This window comes from Neovison vison, chromosome 6, assembly GCF_020171115.1.
Source record: "Neovison vison isolate M4711 chromosome 6, ASM_NN_V1, whole genome shotgun sequence".
NCBI classification, from domain to species: Eukaryota; Metazoa; Chordata; class Mammalia; order Carnivora; family Mustelidae; genus Neogale; species Neogale vison.
The window spans coordinates 12,041,298-12,063,431 of record NC_058096.1 but is presented as its reverse complement, the minus strand read 5'-3'; the positions used below and the strand labels follow the sequence as shown (position 1 = coordinate 12,063,431).

General features: G+C 35.8%; 1 protein-coding gene across 9 annotated transcripts in view; it reads right to left on the bottom strand.

Annotated features, from left to right (window-relative positions):
* Positions 1-22,134, bottom strand: part of SYNJ1 (synaptojanin 1) — an 87,871-nt gene that overhangs the window by 37,613 nt on the left and 28,124 nt on the right. For 5 of the 9 annotated variants that reach the window (XM_044251010.1, XM_044251018.1, XM_044251019.1 and 2 more), the window contains exons 5-13: positions 21,883-22,108; positions 20,754-20,837; positions 14,725-14,786; positions 12,932-13,028; positions 11,654-11,823; positions 10,479-10,560; positions 7,946-8,098; positions 5,048-5,213; positions 2,541-2,564 (exon numbers count right to left, since the gene is read on the bottom strand). In XM_044251010.1, coding sequence (XP_044106945.1) covers positions 2,541-2,564; positions 5,048-5,213; positions 7,946-8,098; positions 10,479-10,560; positions 11,654-11,823; positions 12,932-13,028; positions 14,725-14,786; positions 20,754-20,837; positions 21,883-22,108 — 1,064 coding nt within the window. The remainder of the gene's footprint in view (positions 1-2,540; positions 2,565-5,047; positions 5,214-7,945; positions 8,099-10,478; positions 10,561-11,653; positions 11,824-12,931; positions 13,029-14,724; positions 14,787-20,753; positions 20,838-21,882; positions 22,109-22,134) is intronic. The other 4 variants (XM_044251012.1, XM_044251014.1, XM_044251013.1 and 1 more) reach the window with 2 other exon arrangements.

Here is a 22,134-nt window from a genome sequence, read left to right as displayed (position 1 = left end):
TAAGAACATTTACATTTAAGATTCCAGCTACTGACAGGTGGCTTGATGAAAAATAGCTCCCTGACAAAAACACAAATTGTGTATACTAATGAGAATTCAGAGATTGAAGTCGCTACAAAATTCTTCCCATCTCACTGGGAGTAGTAGCCAAAGTCCTTAACAATGGAGTACAAGGCCCTAAACAACCCGCATTGCCATCCTGCCCTCACTGGCTACCTCTTCCCTATTGGCTCCCTGCTCAGCCACTGACTCCCTGCTGTTTCAATAAGAGGCCAGCGTGCTCCTACCACAAGGCCTCTGCACTTGACTGTTTCCACTGCCTGCAACATTCTTCCCCTTGACTCCTTTGGGTCTCTAAGTTCCGGTGAGGCTTTTCCTGACCATCTTATTAGAATTTGCATTCTGTCCCTAACTTTCCGTATCCCTTCCTTGTTTTATTTCTCTCTATAGCATTAATCACATTTACAAACTGAGTTTTATTTATTTACACTGTAACTGTCTGTCTCCCCTCTCAAGAGTGGAAGTTCCACTAGGGCAGAAAGGTTGGTCTGTTTCGTTTACTGTAGTATCTCCAGTCAGTAGAAGAGTGCCATAGAAAGTGCTCAGTAAATCATTGTTGTTGTTGTTTTTTTTAAAGATTTTATTTATTTATTTGACAGAGAGAAATCACAAGTAGATGGAGAGGCAGGCAGAGAGAGAGAGAGAGGGAAGCAGGCTCCCTGCCGAGCAGAGAGCCCGATGCGGGACTTGATCCCAGGACCCTGAGATCATGACCTGAGCCGAAGGCAGCGGCTCAACCCACTGAGCCACTCAGGCGCCCAGTAAATCATTGTTAAATGAATGTTCAATACATTTGGATTCTCAATCTCTTTCCTGCTATTTTTGACTACCATCTTTCTTCCTTCTAAATCACACTTCAGTTTGATCAAATTAAATTCTCGGCATTTAAAGTAGCTAGAACCTTAACGACCTCAATCTAAAAACAGAGAATGAGCACTTAATTGGCAGTTGGTAAGAGGAAAAGGAAATCACAATGATTCTCACCTTTTACCACATGATTTTATTTTATTATTATTATTAATTATTTTATGATTCTAAGATATAGCAGACTCCTGAGAGAATGAATGACAGTGAGAAAGGCAAATAACATCTTAGCGTTATAATGAAAACAGTTTGACCACTGACTCTCCCCAGGGAGCTGCTGTAGGTATAAGCCCACCCCCACTGTTCCCAGGGACAGATGTGCAGATTTCTAGCCCTCTTGCTATTTGATCTGATTACTTGTAGGAGGTGTTGGGTGGTAATGGAAGCAGATGATTTGTTCTGGTCTGCTGGTGTGGTTCACTGAAATCTGGCCCTACCTAGAGAATCATTCTCTATGCCTTTGGTCTTTGGTCTTTGGTCTCTATGGTCTTTATCATTGCCATTGTTGTTATTATTATGAAGACTGTGTCTGTGATCCATTCTATATTAAAACACAAGTTCTGTAATGATTCAGCAGCTTAAGATACTCAGCAAGACAAATAATGAATTGTGTGAAAACATGTTGCCATGTTGTGTGAACTAATAAAGTCAAATCAGTTTATACATGGAATAAAACATTTTAAAAATTTTCTGGTTTATTCTTAACTGGTTGGCACCTTAATGTGCAGAAAGAAATGAGTCTGTGTTCAAACAGATGTCCATTCCTAAATGCCATATCATTTCAGAAAATGGATTTCGTTACATAACTCAAAAATATATTCAAGTGTTCTCTTCTTCCATTCTTCTCACAAAAATAACCAATAATTTCTCAAAACATTCTGAACAGTAACTAAGCAAAACAAATTTTCAGTGGTACCAAATCTTAAGTGAAGGGAAGAAATGATGTCTTTTTCTGCTAAATTTCTGGCAAGGGTTTAGCCTTTTTTGTTCCTTCTGCCACAGATTCATGTTTAAGGACAAGTTCATAAACCTTGTCCAGAAAAGGCAGGCATGAAATTGATAGGAACAGGAAACGGTCCTAATCACTTAATTCCTCTAACTTTGTTAGCAATCTTCATGCTTTTTAAAAGAATTCAGATCACATTTTAGTGCAGGTCTTCTGGTTACAGAAGATGGTATGAGAAAATAAGCCTATGCTTTTTTCAATTATTATATATGAGAAATGCTACAAAGTAGTCATCAATATCACAGACAGTACTCTGAAATTAACCCAAAATAGTCTCCTCTGGAGTTTTCCCATTAGCTTATTAAGAGTATAAGAAAGAACACAATGTTTGTTCAATGAAATATAAAAATGAAGTTAAAACTAGATGAGCTACATTTAATTTAAGCATTTGCTACAGGAAGACATATTTCCTTTTAAATGAGGTACTTGGTTTTATTGACCTTGAAATTTTTCTTCTCAGCTTAAAACAAGATATCAATTTATCCTGTTAGAATCTGAGGGCAAAATAAGAGGAAATTCCCATTATACAGCTTTATTTATTTACAATATCAACTTCAGAGAAATAAAGAAAAATTTGCTTTTATTTACAGATTGGTTTTCTATACTGTACCTGACTGTAATGTCTGTTCAGAAACTATGGATGCATCAAGAAGAAAACAAAGAATCATTAGTAAAACAACAAGTTACAATTAAAATCTAGAGTGTTACAAAAATACATTCTAAGATGGCCTCACTTTTTTCTTTTAATTCGATTTGATGACTTTATTTTTTTTCATGGCTACAGGACACCAAAGATTAAAAGATTAAAAAAAATGACAATATCTGAGGCAAACCTTAGCATCTAAGAAAAATCCTACAGTGACTCAGTGATGTCCAGAGTTTTATCATCAGGAGGTCCTTGGCCTGCTTTTCAGACTGCTCCCGTGTGTGTGGCTTTGTGTGTGTGCCTCTCACAGGGGGAAATTGTGGGTCTGAAAGCCTGAGGAGCTAGAGGATATTAAACCCATGAAAGATACTACCCTAATATATACCTTTTAGTATTCTTTCTCAAACTCAGTTGATAAGTACAACTAGTTCAATTATAACAAAACATATACATTTCAAAAAAATCAGCATGCGGTGCAAAACTGTACAAATTCCCATAGCCACAGAGCTTAGGGGGAAAATGAGCTTAGGGCACAACACTCAAAATCTTCAACAGTGAGTGACATGCCAAAAAAGATGGAAACCTATTAAAACCAGTAGTATAGTTTTATATTATTAAATAGCTTGAAAGGTGTGAATACTCCTTAAATAAGGCATTTCATGTTGACAAAGACCTAAAGTTTGCTTGTCAAAGTGGGCGACAGGAAGGTGGCAGCTTGTGAGTAAGGTGACCCTTGAGCACACGGGTCTGAACTGCACTGGTCCACTCAACATGTGAATTTTTTTCATTAAATACAGTACCGTAAATATATGTTCTCTTTCTTGTGATTTTCTTAATATTTTCTTTTTCCCAGTTTACTTTATTGTAAGAATACAGTATGTAATACATATAACATTAAAAAATGTGTTAATCGACTGTTCATGCTATCAGTAAGGCTTACAGTCCACAGTAGGTAATTAGTAGTAAGTTTTTGAGGAATCAGACGTCATACATGGATTGGCAATTCTAGGGGGTGGATTGGCAACTCCAGGGTTCCACACCTGGGGAACTGAGGTAGAGAGAGGTTTGAAGTATATGCCTAAGAGTATGTTTTGTGTCTTTCTTTCTATCTGTCTACGTTCTGCTGGGTGAAACCACGCATAAACTAATGGAGAACAGACATTATGCCCAAAATGTTCTCTCATAAAGCATCCATGTTGGAACAAATTCCCATTCTCAGAACACGCATTATCGCAGAACTGACTGTACATCTTTTTAGGCTTATTCGACACACAAGAAAATGTGCAGGGAAATTAAAAAAAAGTGATGATCAAGTTTGGGAATTTTTAGCTACCTCACTTCTTTCCTTCAACTGCTTACTTTCAGCTGTTGCTTAGTAATGCCTCCATATCAAAGTAGGCAAGGTGGCGGGGGGGGGGGGGGGGGGGGGGGGGGGGAGTGGTAAGATGCAAATCAGCCAAGTCTCCACCACTGGGAGCCAGGAAGAAAGCCTGAAGTTAAAAGCAGTATCTAAGATCAGACTTTGTTCTGGAACTTTGGTAGGGTCTCAGTTCCCCAGCCTAATTAACAGATCTCTGAGGGGCTAACGGTAATCAACTACCCCCAGCGCCACAGAGAATTCTGAAAGAATCCATGATGACCTATTAGACCAAGTAATTATCCAAGAGTGCATTATTTGATGAGGAACAATTCCTCTTACATATATAGGGAAAACTGAAAGGTTTGGTGTGGGGATAACAGAAAAAGTAAAAATGTTCAGAGTATTTAAAAGTTAAGATGAAAAAAAAACCCCATGGAATTAAGGAAGTTAATTCATTAAGTTCTATAATGAATATTGGGTTTTCCCATGATACTAAATACATATTCAATGACATGAACTCGAATTCTTTTGATTTTAATAAGACTCAGTAAAAGATAAAAAGCTACCCTGAAAACCATATATTTATGTCAAATATTAAAGTGTCCTATAATAAGCAATATTCTAAATTATTATGATTTAATGTTTGTTCAATCAATAGTAAGACCAAGTTATAGAAATCTGGGGTTAGTAATTAGTAAAATAACCAATAAAGGTACTTTTTTTCCTCAATTAATCATTTGTTTTCTTATATAATTAGGTTACTGAACATTCTATTAAAGGTAGTAGCTGAATATTCTATGAAATCCTGCCTTATACAAAGTTAGCGATACTTAAACCATTTACCCCCTCAATCATATCTATAAAAGAAAACATGCATGAGCCTCATTTCAGAGCTCAGTAATACCACTGATGATAAAAAACATTCCAAAAGAGCTCAACCTCTTTAGAGAATGCAATTTTTAAAAACTACTTGGATAGAAATTTTTCCCAACTATTGTAGTCAACTCAATCTAAAAAATATTCATGTAAATAAATTAACATTTATTTCTTGGACTTCTGGAAGGGATATAAATAACATAAAGTAATCAAAATATAAAGTAAGTATGCATACCACGCAAACTTCCCGTAGTTAAAAGTGCTCGAGCTTTGTCAGCTAAATCACTATTAAGAGTATTTCCCAGCAGTAAAACATCTATGGCCTCTTGCTTGGAGCTGTCAAAGAAGTTATTCTGAATCGTTCTAGTAACAGAACGAGCACCATCTTTTAACTTTCCAGCCTGTTGGGGAAAAAACAGCATGGATTTTTGTTCCAAAGAGTGTTAATTGAACTCAGTAGGCACTTTGAAACTTTAAATCAGTTCTATATGACTTTACTGCAATTGAAAGGGCCTAATCATTCCATTTTGAATATCAAATCATCATAATAAAATGGCTCAACATTTCATTGTTTCTCTTCCTTTTGGATAACAGCTCTCTGCAAAAAGAAGGAAAAATCTCAATACCACAACCTCACCCACTAATGCTATCAAGAGCTGTAAATGCTTAAAATTGTTTACTATAAAGGAAACTAAGTGAAGTGTACCTATTTAAAACAAGAAGATTAAGTCTTACCCTGTAACTTTTAGAACTGGGAATGGGATGGGGGTGAAGGAGATCAAGGATATCGAGCACTGATGTGCTCTGAGACTTCTAAGTATGTTAATGGTAAAAAAATAAAATTGGAATTGCTCCTAAATAACTTTAATATTAGTCAAAACTAAGACTGAACATAAGAATGAAGGACTGCTCTAAAAAGAAATTTATAATTCCAGTTCATAAATATTAAATGCAAACTACAGTTTGTCATTTTGTTGGTCTTAGATCATTTTATTGCCTATGCAAATATAAATAATAAAAATGATAAACTGAGGCCAATTCCTCTAGTGCAAGAGCTGATTTTAACTTCTTTTTTGAGTACAGTTGAGACCCACTGTTACATTAGTTTCAGGTGTTCAGCACAGTGATTAGGTAACTCTCTATGTTACACTAGGCACACTGCCCGCGGAGCTACCATCTGTTACCATGAAACGTTATGACAATACCGTGGACTATATTCCCTATGCTGTGCCTTTCATTCCTGTGATGCTTTCATTCCATAACTGGAAACCTGTATTTCCAGATTATAACTTTTAATGAACACATATTTTACTTAAGCATGTTAGTTACCATAAAGATTTCTTTTGATCTTACGGATTTTGATGTCTTAAAACAAACAAGTAAACAAAAACAAACCCAAACTCTTGCCTTTTAGAAAACTGCTTCAGTTTGTAATATGTAATTTTCATTCCTTACATAAATATCAGTAATTTGAGAATGAAAACATTATTTCCTTCCACATGGTAACACATACAAATGACATTATTTGAAAAGACACTCACCATTCACATTATCAGGCAATTAATCAAAAGGAACCCAGAGAAAGGGAAAGAAAGAGCAGTTCAGATGTTAGAGTTTAGTTTAATTCAGACTCGTATATTTAATATGTGAAATTTCATTTCTATTATGTTAGAGACAAAAGACCACTGAAAATATATGTAACCTGTATATATATATATTGTCACAGTTACTGCAGAAACAAAAAGGCAGAAGAACAGAATATTTTAAGCAACGGTTGTAGAGAATTAAGTTTTAGCAGTAAGAATGATATTATCTATTTTAAAAGAGTAATAAAGGAGGTTTAATAATTTAAGGTTTTCAAAAATAGGGCTCATTTAAGAAGTAAATACTTGTAAATGTCAACAAAATCAATTCTGTGAATTGAACAAAAGCAGCTTTGCAGGTAAGGCCAATACCTCTGAAGAGAGAGACGCACGGCATTTTATGAGACATAGAAGAGGAATAAGACTTAGAAATTAAAAGAAGACTTAGAGATGATGAACGGCCTTCAAAGAATTCCAGGGGCTGTACTGAGGGGGCTGCAGAACTATAAAAATAGTAAATGTCCTTATTTCTGTACTTGAGGTAATTTGAAGAACTGTAGAAATTTAAAATGTTAATAAAATCCAATTGAGAATAGGAGGCTTTAAAAGGCAGTGTTTAAACATATAGAATAAGTCCCTTAATAAGTGCCAAATACTAGAGGAGAAAGTGGCCTGTAGATAAGGCCAGCAACATAAAGCAATGATGAGGCACAGAATTATAAGTAAGCCCATCTCTCACACTTCTTTTGTACATTTTGATAGCCTCCTTTTCAAGGTAAGATAAATAAAAGAACAGAAACTTAATAATCAAGCCCTAAAGGTGCTGGGCTCATAGGAAGTATTGCATAAATTGTCCAGTGATTTGTTCGTCCATCCACCATTTGTCACAATTCTATTAAACAGGAGGCATTACAAGTGCTGGGAACACAAAGCCAAAGGTGACAGGACCCTTCAGTAGGATGACTATGGTTTAAAAAAATCATCTTTATAATCAAAATAAACAACACAATAAGTAAAACAGGTAGGTAAGGGAAAATCATGAAAAAAAAGTGTGAGCAATACATACATAGGCCTACTGGATTATATCCCTAAACAACTAAATACGTCAAACCTAGGGAAATAACTCTCTTCCATCCAACCACTAGTATCTCCTACAAAAGGAAGTGTTAAAGAGGACATAACGGCATAATAAAACAGAATTCTGAAACAGATACCTAAAAAAACCCAACATTCATTCATTCCTTTAGTCATTCATTCATTCCTTCCTTTATTCATTCATTTATAAATGAGAGCAAGTGGAGGGGAGGGGCAGGGTAGTGGGAGAGAATCCCAAGCAGGCTCCCCATTGACAGTGGAGCCTGCGAGGTGTGGGGGTGGTCCTCAATCTTAGGACCCATGAGATTATGACGGGAGCTGAAACCAAGAGTTGGGCACTTAATCAACTGAGCCACCCAGATGCCCCCAACTATTAATTTTAAAAGAGATGATTTAAAAGCTTATTAAAAGGAAAATGAGGATCTTTTGTAACATTATGATAAATCTAGATCTACCTTAGCCTTTCCTTCAAGAGCTCCGGTCCCTGCGTATATCTTACTGATTGAATCACCATTCACGGACCACATCGACCTAAAAACTTCTTGAAAGCGAGTCACCAACTGAGGCTTTTCAGCTAAGCCAAGAGCTTCCAGCTGTTTTGCTAGCATCTAAAATGGCAAAAGAGAAACTTTTATAAGTATGTTGATTGATACATTGTAATGTGACTTTTTAAGAACTACAAGAATCAAAAAATTCAGTTTACAGGACTATGTGGCACTGGATTCTGAAAACTTACCGGTTTACTAGGCTGTATTCTATCCCACCATTTCAGTTTTTAAAGTAAATACCACAACAGTGAAGCTTACAAGTACCTTAATATTCGTATGTAGCAATATCCTTTCTGGTTAAATGGTAAAATTAACCTTATTAAAATGTCTCTATAAATCAAACTGGTTTAAAACTTAAAGAACTAACTATTCAACAGCATGCATTGGAGCACATAAAAATATCTGCATAGGTTATCTAAACAGAGATACAAATAACTAATTTTCTCTAATTTTTGGATTGGGTGTTACACATTTGGGTGATTAAAATCACGAGATTATGAAAAAGTAGAGTTGTTCTTGAACTATCACAAAAATAAATTAGTCTTATTTCTGAATAAAGTCATGACAGTTTAATGTATAAAACCTATATTGGTAATGCTTTAAGGGGAGCTGACGGGAATACGTCGTGCAAGAATGCAAGGTCTTCAGGCCACCACAATTCCTTCACCACAGGTAACAATAGACGTGTTTAGAAGTCATTCGCCTTTGGAACTTTGGCCTTTAAATCTGTCAGTCAAAGCAATGCATAATCTTTACTCAGTCCATTTGTCTTATTTGGAATCCAATCGTGTTTTATGTTACTTAACTCCTTCCTGTTTATGTTTCTTTTTATCTGTATCATGATTATCCATACTTACAAAAAGATCAAAAACTAAAATAATATTTTAAAAAACACTAGACCAGGTTCATTTGTTACCTATGGACTTACACCAGAGCTGTTCTTCGTTAGCATGAAGAATAAAACAAAATTGGGCTCCAGCACCAACTCTATCATTTATAGCTCCCTCTTTTCCAGGAATTTGGGAAAACTAGTCTTAGCTTCTAGTTTGGCTCGGCCTACTCTAGCAGTAAATTTTGTTACCAGTCAACCAATTGCTATATACGAGGGAGTACTCTCACCTAGTTACCAACAGTGGTACCGGCTAAGTCAGATTCTGAGAACTAATATTTGTTACACTTTGAATGAAGACTTTCAAGTATTTCAGTAAGTTTACTCTCAGAATCTAAGTAAACATATTCAGTCACTTAAAAACACAACTCAAAACAAACCCAAACCATGTGATAAATGCCATTCAAACGACCAGACCCCTGCTTTTACTTTTCTCGTCTGTCATATTTTCTACATAAATTATAATAAGACTCAATGACAGAGTGTTTAATAAAAAGGCACAACAGTAAAAATTATTTAGCTACTGTGAAGAATACATTTCTGTAGCAGAGAAAATCTACACACTGTGCTTTCATTTTTGAGACAGAAAGAACCTCAGTTGCAAAGTAACTAATTAACAAATGTCCTGGCCAAATTTAAGATCATTAACTGGAAAAAATTAAGAACATGTTATTTCCTATTCTTGTTTTTATAGTATCTGAGAGCTAAGCTAAGTTCCTATGTAACTAAATGAAGACCCACCACAGCCTTATGACCCATACAGCTGCAAACAGGAAAGACTTAGAAAGCTCAGCATTGCCAGTATGTCTATATTAGACTGAATTTACGGATATGTAGTAAAGAAAAAAAAAAAACTTTTAAACAAAGACTTCGTTACAGAAGCTCAATCTAATTCACTCTCATTCTCACTAACAACTGCATTTTCATCGATCCTGTTTTTCGTAGCTACTGATTTGAAAACACCATATAAATTGCATTGGGTTACAGACTGTCAAAAATACAACCCTATAGACATGAAAAAGGATCCTCCTCAATTCTGAAGAAACTACACGAAGAACAAAGGCCAATATGTATACATACATTATGTATGTGTGTGTATATATATATATAATTTTTTTTTCCAGAAGACAAAAGAAGTAGTTGTTGGAATAGTATAAATAGCAGTTTTTAAAGGGAAAGTTAAGGAACAACACAGGGAAACATCAGCTATCTAAAGACAGTATTTAAAACAGGTAAAGGGAACATTTAAATGAAAAGGAATTTTGAGGGAAGAAAAACCCATAAGAGAAGAAATACCTTTAATGAAACATAATTTCATTTTATGAAAAGTAATGAGAAACATAAATATTACAAAAACATTAAAAGGAGGTTGGGTTACAAGGTGGTGGGTATTATAGAGGGCACGGATTGCATGGAGCACTGGGTGTGGTGCAAAAATAATGAAGACTGTTATGCTGAAAATAAAAAATAAATTTAAAAATTTTTTTTAAAAAAAGGGGCATTTGATACAAGTCACATACATACATTTCAACTTTTTTTTTTTTTTTTTACCTCTAAGCCAAGGAATGCCTGCACACTATTTGTTCTATCAAGACAATCCAAGCAGTTTGTTCGAACTGTACCACTCTGGCATCTGCAACAAATTCAGTAAAGTTTAACAGCTAGTTTGAAATACAAATAATAAAGCTAAAACAAAATGAGAACAATTAAGGTGATTAAAATAGAATATCCACTTTTTTTTAAAGCATCCACTTTTTACTCCCAACTTTTTATTACTACACACACACACACACACACACACAACACAAATGAAAGAATTTACAGCAAACATCCATATACCCACCATCTAGATTCCACAACTGTTAACATTCTGTCGTATACTCCTTATCACATATCTACTTATCTACACCCACTTATTTTTAATTAGGCCAGTAGTCAGAAGCTAAATATGCATTCAAATTTATGACCTCATAGCTCTTCGCACATAAAAGATAATCAAATATTTATGGAAGAAATTTTAGGTTTTTAACCTAAGATGTTATCTCTACTGACCTATGCGAATTTCTATGGCATTGAAACTAAATATTGCACAAATTGATAAAGCTAAAAGTTTGAGCTTTGTTCACTGAAGTCTACCTCATCCCATACTCTGACCTTAATTTCTTCAGTACATACTTTCCTCCTCTACCTCATAATCAAAAACTGAAGATTTAAATTATACTAAAGCAGATAATAAACTATGTCTTTTACTTCTATTTGCAGTTAATAGTCCTTACTGAAGTCAAGATATATTAAAATATTAATTTTAAGGGAGAAGTGAGATAGTTTCACTGATCATAGCATGAGGTCTGCAGGCAGATAAATCCTAGCTCTAACACTTTTTAGCTATCTGATTTGGGGCAAATTATAGTCTATGCCTCAATCTCCTCAAAGGTTAATGGGGATAATAACTGAACTGACCCCTTCAACTGCTGCTACAGGTACATGTAAAGACTACATACACTGCCTGGCTCAAAATATGTGCCCAATAATATAAGCTCTTGTTACTACTACTTGTTCAATTCTAAAGAGAGAAAAACAAGCCTAAAATCAAGTAGCATAAAGATACTTTATTTTATGATAAACTTTGGTATAAAAAAAGGAAATTTAAGAGCTCATTGTTAAGAATAATTTTTATAATATAGCAAAGTCCCAACTCAAAAAGAAGAGAAACAGAGAAGTCAAACCTTTGAACTTCACTTCCATTGAAATAAAAAAATCCATAATCTACAAACTTTTGGACTTGAGGTTTAAGAACACTATGCAATTTTTCTGCCTTTCCTCCTTTAACCATTTGATGATAGTCAAAATTCACCATCTGGATATCAGCAGCATGTTCAGAAGCTTTCAAATGACTCTGAAAGTAAAAAGGCAAATACTCATCTAAATGTTAACTAAATACGGCCTTATCAAGTAATGTTAAAATGGGACCTTACATTTTAAATTTAAACCTCGGCACGATCCCTTGAAATCTCACTGATCTCACACAAAGCTTGCATCGATGCTGGCAGTAAAATGGAAAATTACTTGCTGATATCCAGTAACATCTTCCTCACATATGGTCCCCAAGAGATTATGTGACATAATTAACATCAGAGAAGTTAAATAATACTCTCATCTGATTTAGAAAATTAAACCATCAGCACTTCATTTTTTATAAATTTAGTTTCTGTATCTGTTACAGAATCTCAAAATAAAGTAACTGATTTAAGACAAAACCTATCAAAAACTGAAAAATTCATTTTTTGATACTTTCATTCAAATGTTTTAAAGGTCACTTTCTAAAGTATAATCTGTCTAATAGCATTTATTTCACAAGCTTAAAAACAAAATAGTCAAATAATTAAGTCACTTCCAGACTTCATGAGACTAAACTTCAGAAAATGTTCTCTTAACTATTCTGTTTGATTTGAGCTTACAATCTTATGGAACACCATCATTTATATTAATTATTGATTCAATGACTGTTTATGAGGAATATTTTTTCTTCAGAAGTTGAACATATCTTTGGGTTCTTTTTTACTTAAAATTCTCAAACTTTCATCAATACAAGAAGGTACAGCTTTGCGTGTATACAAATGAGTTATTCACCATTTCATAGGTTTAAAACAATGACTGTGGTTTCTAGGAAATAGGCAAGACGATGAACAGATGAAGGAGGAAACTGCCTGGTATCTTTTTACCAGTGACAGATGAACATTTTTTAGAGAGGAGGATATTCTTCTGCTTCTCCACGGCCTAAATAAGTACATTTCAGAAAACAGCATCAATTGCTTTGAAAGCTTTCCATAATCCCAATTTCAGCAACATTATGTAAAACTGGTTCTTAGTAGCCCGAAGAGTTAATGGTTCCAACAAGTACCCAGCCTTTTTCTAGGAAGTAATTTCATTATTGTATCATATTATTTTTTAATATCTTATACACGTCCATGGGCCAGCACAGAAGAAAAAATGTTCATGCCTACCTGGAAAGCCTTACTTAGCATATGTTCACCTTCCTTAGATCCAAGCAAATTTACTATTATTTGTTTACCATATAAATTCTTAAGTGTTCTAAAATGCCTATTAAAGAAAAAAAGAGGAAATAAACATATGTCAAGTGATAAGTGATAAACTAATTTTTTCTTCAACAAACAGAAATCCATTAAATAGAAACTATAAGACGTTTCCTAAATTTCTAGAATTGGCAAAACTGGATACAAATTCATTGACCAATTAATTCATTCCTCTCAAAACTCTGAATTTGGACCCACCCAGCCCCCCTTCGCTCTGTGAGGCTGGTGCCACCCAAGCGCGGAGAACACGGGCCATCCGGCTTGGGGTGGCAGCTGTGGCAGAGGGCTGCACCTCATATGTGAGGATGGCGCATATTCCATGGGTATCCAGGACCTCCTTAACAGTTCTAATCTTATGAAAAATAGGCCACCCACCCATCTCCCCTCCAGGAACCCTCCGCTTGTTTCCTAGAGTTAAGAGTCTCTTATGGTTTGTCTCCTTATCTGTTTTCATCTTATTTTCTTTTTCCTTCCCATTTCCGATGTTCATTGGTTTTGTTTCTTAGATTCCACATAAGAGTGAAATCATATGGTATTTGTCTTTCTCAGACTGGCTTATTTTGCTTAGCATAACACACTCTAGTTCTATCAACATCATTGCAAACGGCAAGGTTTCATTGTTCTTGATGGCTGAGTAATAGCCCATTGTATATGTACCACCTTTTTTTTATCCACTCATCAGTCGATGGACATCTGGGCTCTTTCCATAGTTTGACTATTATGGACGTTGCTACTATAAACACTGGGGTGCATGTGTCCCTTCAAATCATTATGTTTGTACCTTTGGATAAATACCTAGTAGTCAGTTGCTGGGTCATAGGGTAATTCTATTTTTAACTTTCTGAGGAACCTCTATATTGTTTTCCACAGTGGCTGTATCTGTTTGCATTCCTGCCAACAATGTAAGCGGGTTCCCCTTTCTCTGCATCCCAACCAATACCTATTGTCTCCTGACTTGTTAATTTTAGGCATTCTGACTGTGAGTGGGATCTCATTGTGGTTTTGATTTGTATTTCTCCAATACCAAGTGACGTTGAGCATTTTTTCATGTGTCTGTTGGCCCTCTGGATGTCTTCTTTGGAGAAATGTCTGTTCATGTCTTCTGCCCATTTCTTAACCAGATTTTTTGTTTTTGGAGTGCTGAGTTTGGTAAGTTCTTTACAGATTTTAGATACTAGCCTTTTATCTGATAAATCATTTACAAATATCTTCTCCCACTCATAGGCTGCCCTTTAGTTTTGTTGACGGTTTCCTTTGCTATGCAAAAGCTTTTTTCCTCATCAAGTCCCAACAGAACTCATTCCCACTTCTGTTTCCCTTGCTTTTGGAGGTGTGTCTAGCAAGAAACTGCTGTGTGCTGAGTCTTTGAAATCTAGTGTGCATTTATTTAACACTTACAGTACATCTCAATTTGGACTAACCATATTTCAAGTACTCAGTAGCCACATGTGGCTAGTGGTTACCCTATTAGCATATATTCAAAGATGTAGTTTTGAGGCCAAGAGATCAAGACCCATAACCCAGTGCTACCAACCCCAGAAGTCATAATACTGGGTATCACTTTCTTCTGGTTAAATTAGGAGTCAGAAGAAATTTTACTTAGAGCCAAAACAAGCTGAAATGAATCAGTAAAATATAATAACTAGTTTTGTTGCTTAACAATATCAAAACTTATACCATTATATAAAAATAATTAGTTTTACCTGTCAAAAGCAGGGGCATTGGCTTCAAATCCCCTTGACATACGAACACGATGAGATCCCACCTACAAGAGAAACACATTTAATCATACCAAAAGCCATCATGTAGACAATACGTAGTAATTCATTTGTTGAACAAAAAATAGTACATTGAATAATTGATTTTCATTCATAGTATTGTTTTTAAAAAGGCCAAGTTCAACCTTTCCTTTATTTTTAAAAACATGACCTCATTAAAAAGAAAAAAAAACAAAACAAAACCTAGAGGGGTGCCTGGGTGACTCAGTTGTTAAACTTTGGCTCAGGTCATGATACCAGGGTCCTGGGATGAGCCCCACATGCCTGTTGGGCTCCCTGCTCAGCGGGAAGCCTGCTTGTGCCTCTCCCACTCCCCTGCTTGTGTTCCCTCTCTCTCCGCTGTCTCTCTCTCTGTCAAATAAATAATCTTTTTAAAAAAAAAAGAAACATTCATAAACTAATAACAATTTTTACTTACAGAAGATTTTTTTTAAAAGATTTCATTTATTTATTTGCCAGATAGAGATCACAAGTAGGTAGAGAGGCAGGCAGAGAGAGAGAGAAGGGGAAGCAGGCTCCCCTCGAAGTAGAGAGCCTGATATGGTGGGGCTCAATCCCAGGACCCTGAGATCATGACCTGAGCCAAAGGCAGAGGCTTCAACCCACTGAGCCACCCAGGCGCCCCCAAAAGATATTTTTAAGAGGTCTTTTGTATACATTACCTTGTTTTAAGCTCAAACTACATGCCTATGTAAGTTAACATATTACTACCATCTGGGTAATAAAAAAATTGAAATGTAGACAAGTGAAATAACTTGTCCTCTCAGATCAAGAGAATTAAAAAAAAAAAAAAAAAGATTCACACAATTCAGGTCTCTTGAACTAAATTTCTACTCTTCCAAGCTGCCTACAAATGCAAGTCTACATTTTTCTTTGTTATGTTAAATGCTCTATTACTTCTCCTTCATCCAAAGATTCAACAAATTAAAAAACACTGTTCCTGGGGCACCTGGGTGGCTCAGTTGGTTAAGCGACTGCCTTTGGCTCAGGTCATGATCCTGGAGTCTCAGCAGGGAGTCTGCTTCTACTGCTGACTTCTCTCCTCTCAAGCTCTCTCTCTTTCTCAAATAAATAAATAAAATTAAAAAAAAAAAAATCACTGGGGCGCCTGGGTGGCTCAGTGGGTTAAAGCCTCTGCCTTCGGCTCAGGTCATGATCCCAGGGTCCTGGGATTGAGCCCCACATCGGGCTCTCTGCTCAGCGGTGAGCCTGCTTCCCCTTCTCTCTCTGCCTGCCTCTCTGCCTACTTGTGATCTCTGTCTGTCAAATAAGTAAATAAAAATCTTTAAAAAAAAAAATCACTGTTCCTGGAAAAACAGGCTTTCCAAGTCAGTCTCACAGTCACACACAATCAGAAAATATGGGTTAAGAAAATTAAACAAGATGGGACGCCTGGGTGGCTCAGTTGGTTGAGCAGCTGCCTTCGGCTCAGGTCATGATCCCAGCGTCCTGGGATCGAGTCCCACATTGGGCTCCTTGCTCGGCAGGGAGCCTGCTTCTCTCTCTGCCTCTGCCTGCCTCTCTGTCTGCCTGTGCTCGCTCTCTCCCCCTCTCTCTCTGACAAATAAATAAATAAAATCTTTAAAAAAAAAGAAAATTAAACAAGATGGAAAATATCTGCCTTCCTGTTTTGTTATAGTTTTTCTTTTCTCACATAGGAGAGTAGCAGAAAGATGACACAAAGTTAAGAAATATATAAGAGATGCCAAGAAGAAATATAAAAGTGACAGCAGGGGCGCCTGGGCAACTCAGTGGGTTAAATCTTAAAAAAAAAAAAAATCTATCCTTTAAAAAAAAGTAAAAATAAAAATAAAAGTGATGGCAGATTATTTCCCTGAACTTCACTTTTAAACATTTCCCTCAGAAGCTCTGGTATCAAAGTTCCCCAGAATTCATTCTCCCCAGTTTGAACAAAGTGACTTTGAAAGGGCATGGGAAGAGGGCTACCAGTCACACAGTTTAACAAGTAAAATCAGAAAATAAGGTCTAACATGCTCATCCAGTTTGAAATTTGAATTAAAGTATTATCCATTCATCACACATCCTTCTCTCCTGAAAGTGAGACAATCTAGTGACTCTCCTGATAACCAGTATTTTCTCTTTGATGTTTTTTCTTTTCAATAAGAAATGATTTGTCTAATGTCACACCTATATTCAAGTTCATTTTATGGTGCTTAATTGTCTTTATAAAATTTTAAAATTTGAAGGATGTGTACCCCAAGACATGAAGCATTTTAGACTGAAGAAAACTCAGCAGAAGTCGATACCTTTTCTTTGGAGTACTCTCAGGTAATTGCCTACAACTCTATAGAGGTCCAAGTCTCAGCATTTTTCTACTGATTAATATTTATCTTGAACAGTACTGCCAACTGCCAAAAAGGTAAAAAAAAATACAAGTACTATTTTTCAGGCAATGGCTGTGATTGTTCCCCATCACTCTGGTCTCTGACACACACCTAGCTATACATCATAACTCTTAGTAACATATCGGTTAAACTAGACTGGTTTTATTACTCAATTAGGTTTTAGGACAACTGCCTAAAGAAAATTCTATAATAGAAGAGCTCTTATATTAATGGCGATAAAAGTAGTACTCCAGAAAGTTGTAAGGTTTTAAATAACCATGAACTTATCCAATTTTTTAAAAGGTTGTACCAAAAATATCTTTTAAAAAGCATTTAATTGGGTGGTATGGAACATCATTTTCCATTAATACTACTGCTTCATGTTTACATATTTCTCTAACTTCAATTAGACCCAAAGTTGAGTGTGCAGCACTATACGAGACATAGCTCTGATGCAGCTTTCCATCCTTTAAGGCTAATATAGCTATAATATAATGTCAGAGTAACAGTTTAAATTGTAAAAGTTAAAGAACTCCTGAGAAAGAAAGTCATAAGTAAAATCCATGAGTGTGCCACCACTTAAAGTACCATTCTTATCTGTGTAGCACCTTAGGACAACTCCTAGTAATTCCTCAAACTAATTTATATTGACATTTACCTGTTCCATAAAAGGCCTAACCACCCCCAAACACATGATAAGCTCTCTCTGAAGCATCAGTGTAGTCCTTAAATCTGTCATAGTATACAGTATGCACTCAGTATAGAATAATATACACTGGAGGACCTTAAACATTTAATGAAGAGATCAGTGTGGAGAAGGGACTGAATCCATTTAAGGAGACCTGAGTGCACTCTACTGAAGGACGACAAACTTTAATTTGGGGATAGAGGATACTTGTTAGAAGACGCAAGGCATGATGTTGGTTGGACAGGCAGAGGAAAGCAGATCGTGAAGAAAAGGGCGCCTCATAGAGCTGATGAGCATAATATAACTTAAGTGGGAAGCACTGCCGGAGAGCTGGGAGGAGACAGTCCGGAAACCGTGAGAGTCTTCCAGGCAAGAAGCAATGAGGAAGAGCCAAACTGGGATGACAGAGTGGGAAGTGAAAGCAGGGGAGAGTCCCAGGGCCTAGGAGGACGCTGGGTTAAGTATCACAGGGCTACCTATGCTGGTTCAGGACTGGCTGTTAGAGCAGACGGGGCTGGAGATGCTTCAAGGTCAACAGAAGAACATCAGGTACACAGAAGTTCTCAAATGTGAATGGTAGGGAACTTGGTTAAAAATACAGCTTTCTGGTCACATTTCAAGAGATTCTGTTTCAGCTGATGTGAAGTTGAGACCATGAATCTTTATTTTAAAATCATCTCAGAGGATCCTTCAAAATCTCACAATTAAAAAAGCCTCAGAGGAATTATCTGTGGGGATAAGAGGCAAGTGAAGGGACAAGTCCCAAGGAATCTCTGTCCGTGCCTCTCGTGAGGTAACACAAACTTCAAGGAACCCTAAAATTAATTCCAGTCCTGAGAATACAAAGGATACCTAACAATCATTTTCAACCACTCTATCAAAAGCTCTTGTTTGTTTTTTAAGGGGAAATAAATTTGGGGACTTCGTATTTTATATTTTTAAAAATAAATATCTATTTTTCAGTTCTTAAAAAGTGATGAAGTATTTTCATTCCTTTCTTACCTATTCTTAAAATAAGGGGGGAAATGTTTTTCTGTAAAAGATACTTATGAAACTAATCTACTTCTGTTCAGAAAAAGGTTGACTTTAAAAACTACTAAGCTAGATAACTGATAACTGGGACAAAAGGCCAGCTCTATGACAATTTAGCAGAATTGTTGGATTGCCTTGTCTTAAAAATTACTATATCAAGAAATGAGTGATTTTAAAATCTGTAGCTTTCAGCCTTTAAACAGTATGACATGGGCAAGATAGACTATGTGGGCCAGCCCCAGAACACAGCCTCACCCAGGGTGGATCAAACAATGTAACTTAACTATTCACGATCCAACCATACTGAATAATCAAACACTATGATTCTGAGCTTCTAATAAAATATCACAGACAGCAGCTAACAGAGGGCCCGTAAATAGGTTATCCCCAGTTCTTACACTGCCCTGTCTCTAAGCAAAAGAATTCACATTCCTCAAAACAAGGCTTTAGGAATGTTCTTAAAGCAAACGTTCCAAACACCCTTCTCTGATCACAGAGGCTTAGGAGAAGTGAATGAGGGTTGGGATTCCTTCCCAAAAGAGACTTGGGGAGAGATAGACCTACTTAAGTTACCCCTAAATGCCAAAGAAAAAACCGGCATAAGTCAAAATTTTTGACAAGAACTCAGGAATTGTAACTGCTTTCAATTCCTGTTAATTCTTGGCCTGTCTTACGTAAATTGCAGTATTGCAAAGGTTCAAGTGGTCTGCAATCTTTCTCCACTCCAGCTATCCTAAAATGTAAGAGATCTAGCTGTGAACTAAAAGGAGGCAAGATTTTTTTTTGTCCATTTTCTCAGTATTATAGGCTAAAGCATAAAACTTGCTAGACAATACATACTAGAAGTCTAAAATGAAAATAATGTACACTTTAGGGATTAAAGGTTTTTGAATATAAATAAAATGTAATGGGATCAGGAAGGAGACAAACCATAAGAGACTCTTAATCTCACAAAACAAACTGAGGGTTGCTGCGGGGAGGGAGTTGGGAGAAGGTGCTGAGAGAAGGGATTTGGGGATGGTATGTGCTAAGGTGAGTGCTGTGAAGTGTGTAAACCTGGTGATTCACAGACTTGTACCCCTGGGGCTACATTTTATGTTTATAAAAAAATTAAATTTAAAAAAAATCTACAAAAAAATGTAAAATCACACTATTATGGGCCATCTAATAGTACGAACCTACAGGAAAAAAAATCTTATATTTTAAAGATTAGATGTTTACATCAACAAAGTTAAAAATATCAGGAAGCAAATCAGAGAACATATTAAAGATAACAGGTCACTACAAATTATAAAGTAAATTTCAATAGCAGATGTATTATTGATAACAATAGCTAACCCTCACACATGCTGCGTGTGGGTACCATGCATTGGTCTTAGTACTTTTCATTTTATCCTTACCACCCTATGCACAGGAACTACTAATATTATTATTTTTCCTGTTTTATAGATAAACAAACGGAGACATAGAGGCGTTAAACCACTTGCCCCAGATCATACAGCTAGTAGTGGCAGAGTAGGTATCCAAACTGAGAAATCTGGTTTCAGAAGCCTTTTTTTAAAACTACATTCTTCTACCTAAAGAGGCTAAATTATTATTTATTAAGATACTGAGATAGTAAATAAGAAACAATGAATATCAAGTGCTATGGAAACATTACAATTTTCATATTAAATACAGCAGTTAATTTCTATGGACATTTGAAAGAACATTAAATCAAAAATATCTAAGACAATTCCACGAACTCTTATATTTAGCCCTCGTTTGTCAATCTATCTAATATTACTAAACTGAGTAACAGAACTATCCAAAGAACTGTCCTGAAAGTTTAGAAAACATGGAAAATATTCAAGAGAAAAACACAAGATAAAACAATGTTACAGAGATACCTGCAACCCTGGTTGCTCCCAGAACAATGGAACAGATCCCCGGATTTGTATGAAAGAAGAAACAGAGTCATCTAAGTACACAACCTACAGAGAAAAATCAGATATAAAATATTTCCACAAAGTTATTTCCTCTACATAACAAAGACAAATTTACTAACATCTGTTGCCTGCTAGTTTTGTCTTGTGACCAGACCCTCGCATAAATTGTCCAAACAAAATATCTAGAAGAGGCAACTAAATAAGTCTGACTTTCTTTTAATAAGTGATAGTTTTGCTGTATATTATCCAAAAAAGAGTAAAAACATAAGCATATGTATCATAACTTTTAAAAAGGAATGCCTTCTAAATCTCAATATTTTACACACCTACCTTTATATTTAATTTTTTTAGGTTTTTTTTTTTTTAATATTTTTCAAAAACTAATTTGAAGAACTGAGTTGGGCTTGGGGTGTGGCCTGAATTTCAATTCTATAGTTTCAGAGCCAAAAATGTCGTAATTTAAAAAAAATTCAACAACTCTACACATTTCTCAGTGCTCAACAAGGTAAGTGTTCTCTTAACCCCCTTTATCTATTTCCTCCAGCCACCTCCCCCCTCTGGCAACCACCTGTTTGTTCTCTGTATTTAGGAGTCTTTTTTTTGTTTTGTCTCTTTTTTCTTCATTTGTTTTGTTTCTCAAATTCCACATATGAGTGAAAACATATGGTATCTGTCTATCTCTGACTGCAAATGCCATAACTTAATTTTAGATGGTATATATATCTACTTTTAAAGCTGGGTTTGATTTAATTTCACAAAAAAGTTGTCTTTTTATTAAGACATTTTTATTAAGTTGTCATGCTCTATAATTGAAGATTTTAAAAATTCAATACCAAAATGTACAGCATTGACAACAGCATGCTAATTAGTAAAATTCTTGTTACTCATTTGAAGAGCCATACCTAAGTTTGTTTATAAATAAGTTTGTCTCAGAGAAGCCTTCCTTAAGGCCAGTAAGTAGCCAAGAACAACCACAAGATGACATTAAAGATGTGAAAAGGAGTTCTGAATCAAATGAAAATCTCTGGTTTTATTATTTTCTGGGCCTCTCATCTAATACATGAATTAAGCAATATAAAACACTATATACCTGTTCTGTTTCTACAAAATTAGCGACGTGACCATCATCATTTGTTCCCCGGACGTTAAACCTGGTCCCAGCTCGTTCACAGCTGAGTCTGGAAATGAGGCAAGCCTTTGCCTGCTTATGAGCAGCATAAATTGTTCTGATTTCTACTCCCCCACACATGAGGCGTAATAGCCAGTCATCACAATTCACACCATAGTGCTTGAGATGCAAGTGCAAAGACTGATTCCTAACAGAAAAAAAATAACTCATTAG